General features: G+C 54.8%; 1 protein-coding gene across 1 annotated transcript in view; it reads right to left on the bottom strand.

Annotated features, from left to right (window-relative positions):
- The window catches only part of Scn5a (sodium voltage-gated channel alpha subunit 5), a 57,696-nt gene extending 56,147 nt beyond the window's left edge, over positions 1–1,549 (bottom strand). The window contains 1 exon segment of the mRNA XM_048334484.1: positions 1,277–1,549. Within this exon segment, the coding sequence (XP_048190441.1) occupies positions 1,277–1,549 (273 nt within the window).
- Between the last annotated feature and the right edge of the window lie 13,806 nt (positions 1,550–15,355).

The following is a 15,355-nucleotide window of genomic DNA, read 5'->3' on the forward strand; positions in this document are numbered from 1 at the left end:
CTGACCCCTCCCTGAGCCACGCAAACCTTACCCTGGGGCTGACTGCAATAAAACCCAGAGCAGACGGCCATCTTTTCTGATGTCTGCCATTGTGGGAAAGGACTCGCCGGAAGTGCGGTCCTGGAAGTAGTGTGGCCCCGGAAGTGCGGGCTTGGTCTCTAAAGGAACTCCGTGTGTGTGATTGGCTAGGGCCTTGGGGTCACGTGGTCCTGAGGAAGAAGGCCAGGCCAGGCCATCCTGACTGGGTAGGAGCCATGTTGGAAGGACACTTGTCATCCTGCCCTTGTGGGCAAAAACCCACCCTCACCCCCAAAGGGGACAATGGTAAGTTCTCTTCTTCCCTCAGACTCTCAAAAGTCATCTGGCACTCCTTCATCTGCTTCCCAGAGGCCTTCACGGCCCAGAAGTAGCCACAAGGTCCCAGGGTGCCAAGCTGGTGTTCCATGATGCCAGAAGGGCTGAGTAGGATGTGTGTGTGTGTGTGTGTGTGTGTGTGTGTGTGTGTGCGCGTGACACTATCTCTAGTTATAAGAGGGGGCCAGAGCTGGGCGCCAGTGGCTCACGCCTGTCATCCCAGCTATTCAGGAGGCTGAGATCCGAGGATCGGGGTTCAGAGCCAGCCTGGGTAGGAAAATCTGTGAGACCCTTATCTCCAGTGAAGCAGCAAAGAGCCAGAAGTAGGGCTGTGGCTCGAGTGGTTAGAGGGCCAGCATGGAGCACAAAAGCTAAGGGGCAGAGAGTCAGGCACCAAAAATAAAAATAAAATAAAAATTCAGGGTAAGAATTTAGGGCTTCGTGCCCTCCTCCTCCCTCCCTCCCTCCCTCCCTCCCTCCTCCCTCCCTCTCTCTCTCTCTCTCTCTCTCTCTCTCTCTCTCACACACACACACACACATATACGTGCAATCATTTCAGAACAGAAAATTCCAACTCCCTGGAATTTCCACGGCTTCTCCACAAGGAAAAAAGGTTATTTTGTTGTTGGTACTGGGGCTGGAACTCAGGGCCTGGGCACTAATTCTCAGCATTTCCACTCCAGGCTGGTGCTCTACCACTTGAACCACAGCTCCCCTTCCAGTTTATTTTGGTGGTTCATTGGCAATAAGAGTCTCATGGACTTCCCTGCTTAGGAGCTGGCTTTGAACCATGATCCTCAGCTCTCAGCCTCCTGGGTAGCTGGGATGACAGGCGCAAGCCACTTAGGCCTGGCTAAGAAACAATCTTGAAACACCCCACAGAGCCTCCTATGGAGGCCAGGCCTTTCCCATTTGCTGTCACCTTTTGGGTGCTATAGAAAGGGTCCAGGTCCTCCAGAGGCTCCCCGATGAGCTCACGGGGTGGGTTGCCGTAGAGATCTGGAAGTTTCTTGGAAGCCTGCAAATCCAGCTGGGGCCGGGGAACTTCTTCGTCAGGTAGCCCCTCGCGGCTCTCCTGTGAAGTGGCCGAGCTCCTGGCTTGTTTCTCCACCATGCGCTTCTCAATGGCTGCCAGGGACTCGCGTGTGAACCTGCGGAAGCTACTGGTGCCCCGAGGTAAGAGAAAGTGTGCCATCTTCTCATCCTGCTTCTGGGACCACAGGATTCCTCTCAGATTGCCTGAGAGGGGGGGTGGATGGGTGGGTGGGTGGGTGGGGGAAGCTGGAAGAAAGAAGACGGGGGGGGGGGAGGATCAGCGAGGGAGGCTCGACGGTTCCGTGAGGAAGGGCTCTATATATATATGGATGGCGAGAATGGACCCGGTGGCTCACGCTCATCATCCTTAGCTACTCAGGAGGCTGAGATCCAGAGGATCGTGGTTCAATAATCGGCTGAGGGGAAAGGAAAGTACATGAGACTCTTCAAGCCAGAAGTGCAGCTATGGCTCAAAGTGGTAGAGCACCAGTCTTGAGCTTAGGGACAGCGTCCAGGCACACACAGACACACACACAAATTAATAATAATAATAATATAATTAGAGAAAACAAATACCAATCTCCCTTCCCCCTCCTGGCCCCCCTCCCCACCCCAACATACACAGCAGAACCGGAAAGCGGTGACCGCAACTAGTGAGGACACCAGCTAGCGCGTGGCACGTGTGACGTCAAACCGGGGGAATGCGGTCTCCCCGCCCCACCACCTCCCTCAGTGGCCTCAGAAGGATCCAGAACTTGGTGTGAACAGATGCCGCCAGTGACAGGGAGACAGAGGAATGCATTCCCGAAGGCCCCGGAAAAAAAACAGGATGTGGTCAGGAGGGCTCCTGACTTTGGATGCCAGGGTCAGAGTGCTGCCCTGTTCATTACTACATCAAACCTCAGCCTGGCTGGGCACCGGCTCAAATGGGCAGCGCGAGCACCTGCTGCCAGGACGGAATCTGCCAGAATCAAATCCCTTCCTGTCCACCAAGGGGTTTTGGGCACTGACCTGAGTCCTGCAAGAATTCTGTCATCCGTGTGGCCTCCAGACACCACGCAAAAGCATCTACCCTGCATTTGGCTCGCAAGAGCCCAGATTTGGGGGGTCACCCTGAGACCCCCTCGCCACCCCCAAAAAATCTGGATAATGTCGTGAACATACTTCATAAGACCTAGTCACAGAGGGTGCCTTTGAGGCTGGGGAAGAAATATAAAATGATAAAGAGTGCCTTCCCTGAGTTCAAAATTCTTGTACTGCCAGGTGCCGGGGGCTCATACCTGTCATCCCAGCTACTCAAGAGGCTGAGATCTGGAGGACTACAGTTCTAAGCCAGTCCAGGCAGGAAAGTCTGTGAGACTCTTATCTCCAAGAAACCACCAGAAAACTGGAAGTGGTACTGTAGCTCCAAGTGGTAGAGCACCAGCCTTGGGCAAAAAGTGCTCAGGGACAGCGCCCAGGCCCTGAGTTCAAGCCCTAGGAGACACACATACACACACACACACACACACACACACACACAAATAAATAAATAAATACAAGTAAAGAACACAGCCTAGATGCCAGCTGTGTTTGGCAGGGCAACCCTTTACATTATGAGCAATCACTGGTTCTGTAAATTGGGAAGCCACCCCGTGAGCTGAGAATTATCTGCTAAAAATAATTTGTTCTCTGTTTTACTGTATCCATCTGTGTCCATCCGCCTTCAAGAACTCTGTAGACACGTGTGTATCTGTGGATGGGCACAGCCCATGTGCACACCCTGTCAAGTGTGTGTGTGTGTGTGTGTGTGTGTGTGGTGTGTGTGTCACCAGGTGCTGGTGGCTCACGCCTGTCATCCTAGCTACACAGGAAGCTGAGACCTGGAGGATCGTGGTTCAAAGCTAACCCAGGCAAGAAAGTCCATGAGACTCTGATCTCCATTGAACCACCAGAAAACTGGAAGTGGTGCTGTGGCTCAAAATGGCCCTTGGGCCTGGCAAATTCCATTCTGAGTCCTGCAGAGGACTGGTGGAAGATACCCTAGGTCCTAAGGAAGGCACTACTGGAGGTGGGCATGACTGGGTTCTTTTATATCTATCTATCTATCTATCTATCTATCTATCTATCTATCTATCTATCTATCTAGTCAGTCCTGGGACTTGAACTCAAGGCCTGGGTACTGTTGCTGAGCTTTTGTGCTCAAGGCTAACACTCTACCACTTGAGCCACAACACCACTTCCGGTTTTCTGGTGGTTCATTGGAGAGCAGAGTCTCACAGGACTTTCCTTCCCTGGGCTGCCTTTGAACCGCCATCCTCCAGATCTCAGCCTCTTGAATAGCTAGGATGACAAGCGTCTGGGTTCTTCTGTCCAAGTTCCAGCATATTCTCTCTCGTCCCTTCTACCTCACAGCGCCCTCACAAGTTTGGGGGCCCCCCTGGGCAGGAGAGGCTGAAACCAGATCCCAGTTCCAGTTCTCTGATGCCCTGCAGCTAGGGCAGCCTCAGTGTCTGCAGGAAACCTGCCAAGAATGATCCTTTGTGTTCAGTGGCCCCCGGTGAGCGGGCAGGATCCATTTCCCCTCTCTCCTACCCTACCCTCCACCTGGATCTCCCTCTACCCTTTCTGCCAGCCACTTAGGCCCTCCACACCAGGTCCAGGACCTCCCTCTGCTGAGTTCTGACCATAGGAATTCTGAGGATCACCCCCAAGGAGGCAGAAGAGGATTACAGGGGTTGGTCTCCGAATGTTCTGGACCAGGTCTGATTTTGGAGTTCCCCCTCCACCCCTTCCCATGCTTACAGCCGTGGAATGTTTAGGAGAAAAGAGAAAGTGGGGTACTGGTGGCTCATGCCTGTCATCCCAGCTACTCAGGAGGCTGAGATCTGGACGATCGTGGTTCAAAGCCAGCCTGGGCAGGAAAGTCTGTGAGACTCCTATCTGTGAGAAAGCAGCAAAAAAAAAAAAAAAAGCTTGAAGTGGAGCTGTGGCTTAAAGTGGTAGGGTGCTAGCCTTGAACACTGAAGTTCAGAGACAGTGCCCAGGGACTGAGTTCAAGCCCTAGGACTGGCACACGCATGCACAGATGCACACACACACACACACACACACACACACACACACTGCATATATAGTTGGATATATTTTTTTCCTCCTAAACGCTATTTCCTCTTGACCAGCTCAGCTTCTTCTCTTGTGTGTGTTTTGTGTGGTGTGTTTGTGTGTGTGTGTGTGTGTGTGTGTGTGTGTGTGTATGAGAGAGAGAGAGAATCTTGAACTGAAGCTTGAACTCAGGGCCTTACACTCACTCACTTTTTCCCCTTCTCAGTGGTGCTCTACCACGTGAGCCACACCTCCAGTGCTGGCTTTTTGCTGGCTTGCCTTCAAACGGTGATGCTCAGATCTCAGCCTCCTGAGTAGCTGGGATGACAGGCGGGAACTACTTGGCACCCTGCTTAACTTAGTCCTGATCACACATTATTTCTTCCAGCTCTGACTACAAGCCCTTCCCTCACCCTGGGCTCAACCACCTTGATCCTTATGCCAGAGCCAGTTGAACGAGAGCCATGTTTCTGTCACCATCACCAGCACCTTGCTCTTGCCTTCCACCTCACGCCAGCGCTCAAACGCCATTCCCAAACCCCATTCCCTCCCTGTGCAATGCAACGTCAGCCATCTCACGCTCTCCTCCTCACGCTGTCCCCGAGCTCTTCTTGCTTAAGCCTGGGGCTCTACCACCAGGAGCCATCTATGGCGCCACTTCCGGTTTTCTGGTGGGTCATTGGAGATCAGTCTCATGGACATTCCCACCCAGGGCTGGCTTTGAACCCCTATCCTCCAGCTCTCAGCCTCTCCTGAGGAGCTAAGGAGGACAGGTGTGTACCACCAGCATGGCGCCTGGCTTTCTTGTGGCCCTTTCCAATCCTTGTGGCAGAATCCAGGGCCTCCTGGGTGGAGGGCTTGGCATTTGGGTTGCCTTGGAATCAAAGCCTCTGGAACCTACCATGCAAAGAATAGTCTTTGCCATGCAAATGTGTGCACTGTGTGCTGTGGAAGTGGCTCTGAGACTTGTCAGGGAAATCTGAGGCCTGGCTTTTCCTCTGTTTAGGGTTCTCTTCTGCTGCCTTGGGATCCCTGACCTGAATCACCCCCCCCCCTCTTCATTCATCCTGGCACGTCATGTTTAGTTGGTCCTGGAGCCTGAACTCAGGGCCTGGGCGCTGTCCCTGAGCTCTTCAGTTCAAGGCTGGTGTTCTACCACTTGGAGCCATCTATAGAGGCACTTCCGGTTTTCTGGGGGTTCCTTGGAGATCAGAGTCTCACGGACTTTCCTTGCCTGGGCTGGCTTTGAACCTCGATCCTCCAGATCTCAGCCTCCTGAGTTAGCTCGGATGACAGGCGTGATCCCCCAGCACCGGGCTCCAGCTCCTGTCTTTTCCCAGCCTATGGCATCCGTTTTCGTGCCTATCTATCCCTGGATCCTAAAAGAGGGGCTCACCCTCCATCTGTCACTTTTCATTTTCTTTTTTTTTTTTTTTGGCCAGTCTTGGGGCTTGGACTGAGGGCCTGAGCACTGTCCCTGGCTTCTTCTTGCTCAAGGCTAGCACTCTACCACTTGAGCCACAGCGCCACTTCTGGCCATTTTCTATATATGTGGGTGCTGGGGAATCGAACCCAGGGCCTCATGTATACGAAGCAAGCACTCTTGCCACTAGGCCATATCCCCAGCCCCATCCGTCACTTTTCTTTCTTTTCTTTTTTTAAGTTGGCCTGAGAGAGGGACTTGAACCCTATAACCTAGCCATCTGTTTTCGTTCAATGGCTCTAGCAACCAACGGAGCTATGTGCCCCTCCCCCCCATCACCTTTATAACAACAACAACAACAACAGAATAAATACAGAGGGGTTCAGGGAGAGTTGTAGGCCCTGGCTCTACAACTGCAGACCCCACCAGCTACAGGGAAACAGGCTAGCCCAGATCAGACCTAGGTAGGATAAAATAGGGAAGGGAGAAATTCGCCCCACTAGGACATGGGACATCCCCCAAATCCCCCCGAAATCACACATACACACTGACATGAGAACGGGGGTGTTGATTTCTTCCCCCTCCTCCTCCTCTCCCTCCTCCTCCTCCTCTCCCTCCTCCTCCTCATCTTCCCCCTCCTTATTGTCTCCCTCTCCTGACCCCCCCTCTTTCCCCCCCCCACACCCCTCATTGTTTTGGGCTGTGGGGATTGAATTCAAGGTGTTTCCCATGCTAAGCACACTTCATAATGCACACAGCCCCTAAACTCAATATGGCCTCTGTGACGCACGCCTGTCATCCTAGCTACTCAGGAGGCCTAGCTGTAAGGATTGCAGTTCAAAACCAGCCCTTACTCCCACCTCCACGCCCCACCCCCAAAAGCAGGAAAGTCGTGAGCCTCTTTATCTCCCAGGAGCCTTTACCAACAAACCAAAAACAAAAACAGAAGTGGGGTTGTGGCTCACATGGTAGAGAGCCGGCCTTGAGTGGTAAACGCTAAAAGGCCCTGAGTTCACGCCCCAGTACCAGCATTTAAAATAATAATAATAATAATAATAATAATAATAATAATAGCAATCATAGTAATAAATTAAGTTTTGAAAAGGCCAATGGCCTCATTGGAGACGGTTCTCTCTAGCTTTGTGCCACACATCTGGGCAGATGTCCCCAGGTCAATTTCAGCCCCCAGAGTCAGCATTTCCTCGGATAGAAACTTCCTGGGAGCAGGGCATTCAACTCACTCACACGCTAAATGGACTGTGGCTACCCACTTTCTGGTTCCTGTCCCGGGCTGGCTTTGAACCGTGATCCTCAGATCTCAGCCTCCTGAGTAGCTAGGATGACAGGCGGGAGCCACCAGCGGCCTGGCTCTTAACTTTTTTCTTAAATACCGATTACAAACGACTCAGATACTTCACTTGCTAGTATAAGTAAGTGGATGTAATTAATTAAGCGGAAATTATTTCCACTTACTTCTTTTAAACTTTTGGTTCGAGGCAGCTGCTTAGGGAAAAATCTATACACATTACACATGACTTGCATTTGTACTTCATGTCATGTTTGAGTCCGATACCACAGCCAGGAAGGATAAAGGGCTACCCAGAACCTAAACTACTTTAGCAACCAATTAGGGGGGGGAGCCTCGGGGGTGGGAAATACGATGAGTTAACATTGTTCTGTAGCTCCACACTGGTGGCTCACGCCTGTCATCCCACTACTCAGGAGGCTGAGATTTGAGGATCATAGTTCAAAGCTAGCCCAGGCAGGAAAATCCCTGTGAGACTCTTATCTCCAATGAAACCAACAAAGAAAGAAGTAAGCAAGCAAGCGATTGGGTGGTAGAGGAAAAAAAAAAGAAAAAAATATATATGTATAACAAAAATGTAACAGATAAATGAAATAATACAAAATACAACATGTTGATACAAAATATATTACGATTGCTAATATTAACAATACATCAATATCAACATGTTACTAGGAACACCAACAACATACTAATGTATTACGACTGCTAATATTAACATGTTTGTGTATTTTGTATACAACATAGAACAATGTTAATTATTATCATATATAATATATACAATATAATAATGTATTGACATTAATGTTAATGATGCACTAATATATTAACATTCACAACACAATGACATAGTAATACAAATTACTATGGTTTGTGGCAGTTGTGGGGGGTGGAGGGGGGGGGCTCCAGTCACAAGTTGGGCTGGTGGGGAGGGGGAGGAGGGTGGGGAGGGAAGGAGGGAGGGAGGGGAGGAGGAGGAGCTGACAAGGGATTTCCCCATTGTCCCTGGAGGCCCAAGCAATTGACCTCCAACCACCCTGGCTCTGGGGTGCACAAAAGCTCAGCGGGGTGACAGCCAGTTCCCCCTAGCCCCCGACATTCCACACCCTTGTTCACACGTGGATGACAGACATTGGGCATTAACCCTTCCCTGTCACTCATGGCCTGGAGCTGGGGATTGTGGGGGGGGGGGCACCCCAAAAATCCAGCCGCCAGCAGCCCCCAGGGAAAGCCTGGGAGAATCACGTTCCCTCCTCTCTCTCTCCCCCCGGCAGGAGCTGGGGATGCCCTCGTGCGCATACATCTGCATTCATTTGCATCTCATTTGTCCCAATGCCCAAACCAGGCTGAAGCCCAGGGCCTTCGGGATCGGTGACTACAGGCACTCCCTACCCTGCTTGTACCACACGGAGGATGCGGGTCTCTCTGTCTCCCCTGTCTGCTGGTCTGTCTGTCTGTCTCCCTCCCTCCTGCCCCTTTCCCGCCTCTCCACCGTATGTCCTGGAACTTCACAAGGATGATGGGCTTCGGGGGCCGGGCTGGTTTTGTGTTTTGTGTTCTTTTTTTTGGGATTTTTGGATTTCTTAGTCCTTGGCGAGGGCTGCCTAAGCTCCCTGGGCGACAGCCACAGAGCACAAGTGACCCTTCTGGGGACAAGCCGTAATTGGATCAGAAAAGATGAGGATCAGAGTTGGGGGGGGGGCAGGGAACGGGGCCTGGAGTCCAGCAACCCTCGCGCTCGCTCTCCATGCTCTCTCTCTCTCTCTCTCTCTCTCTTTCCCATGCTCTCTCTCTCTCTTTGGGAGATACTAGGCCTAAAGGATTCTTAGGGAGGGAATTCTCTCTCTCTCCTCTCTCTCTCTCTCCTCTCTCTCCTCTCTCTCCTCTCTCTCTCTCTCTCTCTCTTTCTCTCTCTCTCGGCTCCTCAACAGCCCCCCAGGCCAGGCCTGGTTAGCTAGCATGTAATGGCCTCTGCCCACTGCCCCTGCCCTAGTGGGTGCCCTATTCCCACACCGATGGGCACCCCCTGAGCCAGCAGGGGTTGGGGCATCACAAAACAGGGCACCCCGATTCCAGGGAGCCCAGGTGCCCCTTAGCCGCCCCCCCCCCCACCGTGGTCAGCCCTGGACAAGGCTGGGCTTCCTTCACCCAGCATATCCGGCCCCAGCTATGGGGGGTGGGGAGGGCAGGGAGACTAAAGCAGCCAAGTACTGGCGTGGTGCTTATCACCGTGTCATTTCTTTTTTAAATTTTGACTTTTGCCGGTGGTGGGACTTGAACTCAGGGCCCGGGCGCTGTCCCCGGGGCTTTTATGCTCAAGGCTAACGCTCTACCACTTGGGCCACAGCGCCACTTCCGGTTTTCTGGTGGTCATGGTTGATAAGAGTCTCGCGGACGCAGGGAACACAGCAGCCATAGCTTCAACACCCCCGAGGAGGGGGGGGGTGTCTCCACTTTCCACAGCCTCCCTAGGAGACTCCAAAGCATCCTAAACATGTCCTCCCAGCCACTGGGAGTCAGTGGCTCACGCCTGTCATCCCAGCTACTCAGGAGGCTGAGCTCTGAGGATCCCCGGTTCAAAGCCAGCCTGGGCAGGAAAGTCCCAGAGGACCCTGACCTCCAATGAAACCACTAAACAAAACAATCACACACAAAAAACAAGGTGTAAATAGGAGACTCAGAGAGGCCATGTAATTCTATTCTCTCTCTCTCTCTCCTCTCTCTCTCTCTCTCTCTCTCTCTCTCTCCGGGTCAATGGGGTTTGAACTCAGGGCCTGGGCACTGTCCCTGAGCTTCTTTTGCTCGAGGCTAGCTTTCTGTCACTTTGAGCCACAGCTCCACTTCCGGCTTGTTCTGTGACTCCTGGGAGATGAGAGTCTCATGGACTTTCCTGCCCCAGGCTGGCTTTTGAACCGCCATCCTCCAGATCCAACAGCCTACCAGGTACGCCCCCGCCTCCCCTGCCCCCCCCCCCCCCCCCCCCCCCGCCCGCCAACTTGTATAAATGAAGAGTTCCCAGCCACAGCTAAATTTCTATAGGGAAAGGTGGGGGAGGGAGCTCTGAACCCCAACAGAGGAAGTGAGGTAGATTCCAAAGAACCCCCAAAAGTTACTGTCAACTTCGAGGGCCCCCCCCATCGCCACAAAGCTTTGGGCTCTTGGAATTCCTCTCCTATCTGGGGGTGGATGGGAGGGTAAGGGGAGGGGGGGAGGGAGGGAGGGGGGGTCCCATGGCCTCAGGAAATGACGTCGGATCATCCCTATAAATAGTACCCTTCCATATTGATCATCTTCAAAAGGACACGGTATGTTCTAGGCGCACAAAGGAGAGAGAGTTGGGTCTAAAAATAGACTACATTCCCAGGAAACATTACCAGCCAGGGCATGGTGCTACGAAAGCCAGTTATGGCCAAAGAGATGCCATACCGACGGGTGAGGGGGCTAGGGGTTCAAAACCTTCCCCCACCTTGTTGTCCCCCCACCCCCTTCCCCCCTCCCCGCCCCAGCCCGTTTCTGCCTCAGGGCCTTTGCCCTATATCCCCAGCCTCGCGGGGCCTCTGGTTTGGCTCTTTCCTTGGGAGTCAGGCTCCAGAGTGATCTTGTCCTTCAAGATCACCTGCCCATCATCCCAGACACTCAGGGAGGCTGAGGTCTAGAGGATGGCGGTTCAAAGCCAGCCCAGGCAAGTAAGTCCACGAGACTCTTTATCTCCAATGAGCCACTGGAAAGCAGAGAAGCTCAGGCTCTGAGTTCAAGTCCCTCATCCTCATCTCCTCAACCCAACTCTAAAGTGACTTTCACCCCCCAACCATCCATCCATCCATCCATCCACCCACCCACCCACCTACTGATTCACCAAAATGTACCCAGCGATCTGTGGGTGCTGAGAATGGCGTTTATTTTGCCACTTGAACCAGCATCCTAGCTGCTGCTCCTTCAAATGGACTCACTTCTAAATCCTTTTGTTCAGTCTTGGGATTTGAACTCGCGTCCTGGGTTCTGTTGTCCCTGAGCTTTTTCCCTCCACGTGAAGGCTCTGCCACTCTGGGGCACCACTGTGCTTCCAGCTTTTTAAAAAAATTGTTTTAAACTGGTTCCTTGGAGAGAAGATGCTCACGGGGACTTTCCTCCTTCCCAACCCAGGGCTGGCTTCGAACCACAATCCTCCAGATCTCAGCCTCCTCCCCTTGAGTAGCTAGGGTGACAGACAAGAGGGAACCACCGGTCGCCCAGCCAGTTGGAAGTCTTTGGAGGCCCTTGTAAATCCACCAAGCACCACGGAGCAGCTAGTGGTAGCCATTGCCCGACACTTTCTAGGACTTTCTTCCATGGCCCAGGGCGACCCCATGGCAGAAGCGAAGACGCAAATGCACCCCATACCCAGGCCGACAGTTAAGCTCTGCTATTTAGGAGGCGCGGGGCGGTGGGCAGGTGGTGTGAACGTCCCTCGGTCTCCGGTTTCACGGTCCAAATTGGCCATTATTGCCAGCCTTCGGGGGTGGAAGTTAGGAAAATCACTCAGCTCACGTTACCTATTTTTAGTGCCATTACTGAGGCTGGATTCTCAATTCCCAAGGTAGGTTCACATGGGCCTCCATGACTGTGGCCTTGCATTCTCTCTGCTCCTTTCTCTCTCTCTCTCTCCTCTCTCTCTCTCTCTCTCTCTCTCTCTCCCTTCCTCTCTTTACCTTTCTCTCTCTTTCTTTCCTTTTCTTCTCTCTTTCTGTCCAGTCCTGGGGCTTGAACTCAGGGCCTGAGCGCTGTCCCTGAGCTTCTCTTGTGTTCAAGGCTGGAGCTCTACCACTTGGAGCCAAAATGGTGCTACTTCCGGCTTTTCTGGTGGTTCATTGGAAATAAGAGTCTCACGGACTTTCCTACCCCGGGGCTGGCTTTGAACCGAGATCCTCCAGATCTCAGCTTCCTGAATAGCTAGGATGACAGGCTGGAGCCACTTGTGTCCTGGCTTCTCTGCTCCCCTTTCTGTGTGACTCCGACAGAACGCGACAGAACCTTCACCGGGAAGGAAGAACCGGAGTCGCATCCCTGTCATCTTGTACATAACTGCCTGCAATGCTGGGGCTAGAGGGTCTTGTCCGTCCCTCCCTACCCTGGAGGACTCTTATGCACCCTTCAAAACCCGAATGGAAGGTGATTTTTGTTAGAAAGCTAACCTTTGCCCTCCTGTTCTCCCCCCCCCCCAAAATTACTTTACTTCAGAATGGGTTCTTAGAAGACACTTCTGCCATTGTACATTTTCCTTCCTTCCTTCCTTCCTTCCTTCCTTCCTTCCTTCCTTCCTTCCTTCCTTCCCTCCCTCCCTCCCTTCCTCCCTCCCTCCCTCCCTCCTTTCCTTCCTTTCTTCCTACCTCCAGCTCTCAGCCTCCTGTGTCATGGCTGGGATTACACACATACGCCACTGCACCCTACTCACAGGATACCCCTCTGTCTGACAAGCAGGCTCTCCTGCTCCCTCATTCTGACTAAGTTCCTTCTTCACCCTGACTGGGATCTATAGAGTTTTCCAGAAATTTCTGATCATCAACCAAAGACAGGCGGGGTGAGCTGGGACTACGTAGTAGCTCTCATCCAGTGACCTTACCCAAATCCTTAACTCCTTTCTAAGACTCAGTTTCCCCATTGGTACAATGTGATAAGTATAATAAGTATCTGTGTGTGTGTGTGTGTGTGTGTGTGTGTACTGGCACTCGAACTCAGGACCTGGGTCTGTCCTTTAGTTCCCCCCCCCCCCCTTCAAAGCTGGCATTCTACCACTTGAGCCACAGCTCCATTTCTGGCTTCTTGCTGATTCAGTGGAGATCAGAGTCTCACAGACTTTCCTGCCCAGGCTGGCTTTGAACCTCGATCCTCAGCTCTCAGTCTCCTGAGTAGCTAAGAGCCACCAGTGCCTGGCTTTAAAAGTTCTCATATTTTTTTTTTTTTAAAGTGAGTTTCTGGGACAAAGCCCTCTTCCTACTCAATTTGAGGTGGACAGGAAACCAGCAAACAGGGCCTCTGCTGCCCAAATCTTCTTAGGATGCCCGGTATTAAAGGAGCCCGTCCTGGCTCTCTGGGCGAGACTCCTGGCGTTGCTGTCGGAGGGAACCCGACAGCTGGTGAGCGCAATGCCAACCTGGGACTTCCACCGGCTGCTGACCTCATGCCACACGCGCGGAGCCAGACACGAAAGGAAGAAGCTTGGCTTGTTTTGTCGGTCGTGGGGGCTTGAACTCAGGGCCCGGACGCTGTCCCTGAGCTTCCTTTTACTCAAAGCTAGCACTCTACCACGCTGAACTCTCTATGGCGCCACTTCTGGTTTTCTGGTGGTTCGTTGGTGATCAGAGGCTCAAGGACTCTCCTGCCCCAGCTTGGCCTCGAACCCCTAGCTCGCCAACAAGTGCCTTGGAGAGGGGCCCAAAGCCCCCTCGAACCACAACCACCACGGTCACCTCTGGGGCGCTCCACCTGCCCCCCGGCAGCTCCTCACATCAGAGGAGCCCACCTCCATTTCAGGAGCACCCCTTCCCCCAAATGCTCCATTAACAGAGAGGCCCCAGGAAGGGTCCCCCATCAGGGCACACGTACGCGCGTGCGTACGTGCACGCGTGTGCTCACACACAGACAAGCATCCCCCCCACCAAAGCTCGGGGCTCAGAGGTCTCCAACGTTCACAGCTCACAAGGACCAGACAGACATGGTGACACTTGGTTTAGGGGCACGGGGTGAAGGTGGGAGGGGACCAGATCTCTCAGGGGTTGGGGGAGTCCAGAGATGGGGCATATGAGAGAGAGAGACAGAGAGACAGAGACAGAGAGACAGAGACAGAGACAGAGAGACAGAGAGGGAGAGACAGACAGACACAGAGAGAGACAGGGACAGAAAGAGACAGAGAGACAGAAAGACAGAGACAAAATGACAATGACAGAGACATAGAGAGAGAGAGAGAGAGAGAGAGAGAGAGAGAGAGATGGTCCCCCATTAGGGCACACCACAGGGAGATCAATCACTGTAACCCTGAGGTGGGTGGGGGAAGGGATCCCCGACACTCCACCTCCCCAGGCCCGGATAAAGTGGGGTTCGGGGTTCGCTGGCCCCCAGGCAGCTCCGGGCCCCCCTGGATCCCCAGGGCCGCGTTCTCCGCGCGCGGCCCGGCCGCAGCTCTGACCTTGGGGTCCCCCCCCCCACGGGCCTGGGGATTCCGGGTTCCCCCCAGTCCCTGACCCCACAAAGCGGGGCTGGGGTGGCGGGGACGCCGGGTGGAGCCGCTCCCTCCTGTCCCCCTCCTCCCCGTCGACAGCACCGGGAACCCCCCCCCCCGAAGGCGCAGGGAGGGGAAGGGGGTGCGGGGGGAGGGGGGAGGGGGTCCCCCGGGGATGCCCGGCAGCAGCAGCAGCAGCGGGTGTGCACGCGTGTGTGTGAGTGTGAGTGCGTGTGTCTCGCCCCCCTCGGGGGGAGGGGGGTGGTCCCCATTAGGGGGGGTGCCAGGCGGCGCGGGCATTCCCCGGGGGACCTCCTCCCCCCCCTCACCCCAAACACACACACACCGCACCCCGGGGTGGCGGGGCAGAGGGGGGGGGACGCGGGGGACGTGGGGGGGAGGACGCGGGGGTCCCCGTTGCCCCGACCCTCCCGGGGTGGGGGGGGGAGGAGGAGGAAAGTTGGGGTGCGGCGCGGGGTCGGGGCGCGGGCTCACCTGCGGGTCGGCGGGGCTCCGCGGGGCGCGGGCAGGGCCGGGCTCGGGGCGGGGCGCCCGGGGTGCGGGGGTGCCCTCCGGGGTGCCGGCCGGGGTGCCGGGCTCGGGCTCAGCGGCCCCCGCGTCGCCAGCCCCGCATCCCTCGGCCGCCGCCGCCGTCTCGGCTCCTCCGGGCTCCGCGCTCCGGGCTCGGGCGGCTCGGCGGGGCGGCGCGGGCTCCGGCTCGGGGGCGGGGTCGGGGGCGGGCCCCGCCTGGCTCCGGCCCGGGGCTCTGAGGTTGGGGGGTTCCCTCCCCTCCCCCCCCTCCGCCCCCTCGGCCTGGCTCCGCCCCCGGGGTCAGCGCGCGCACGGGGCCCGGCGCCCCCTCCCCGCGGACCCCCCTCCCCCCTTCCCCGGAGGGGGCGGACAGACGGACGGACGGACTGACGGACGGACGCCGGGCCCCGGGCACCCCGGCGCGCGG

This window comes from Perognathus longimembris, chromosome 26 (genome assembly GCF_023159225.1).
Source record: "Perognathus longimembris pacificus isolate PPM17 chromosome 26, ASM2315922v1, whole genome shotgun sequence".
In the NCBI taxonomy this organism is placed as follows: Eukaryota; Metazoa; Chordata; class Mammalia; order Rodentia; family Heteromyidae; genus Perognathus; species Perognathus longimembris.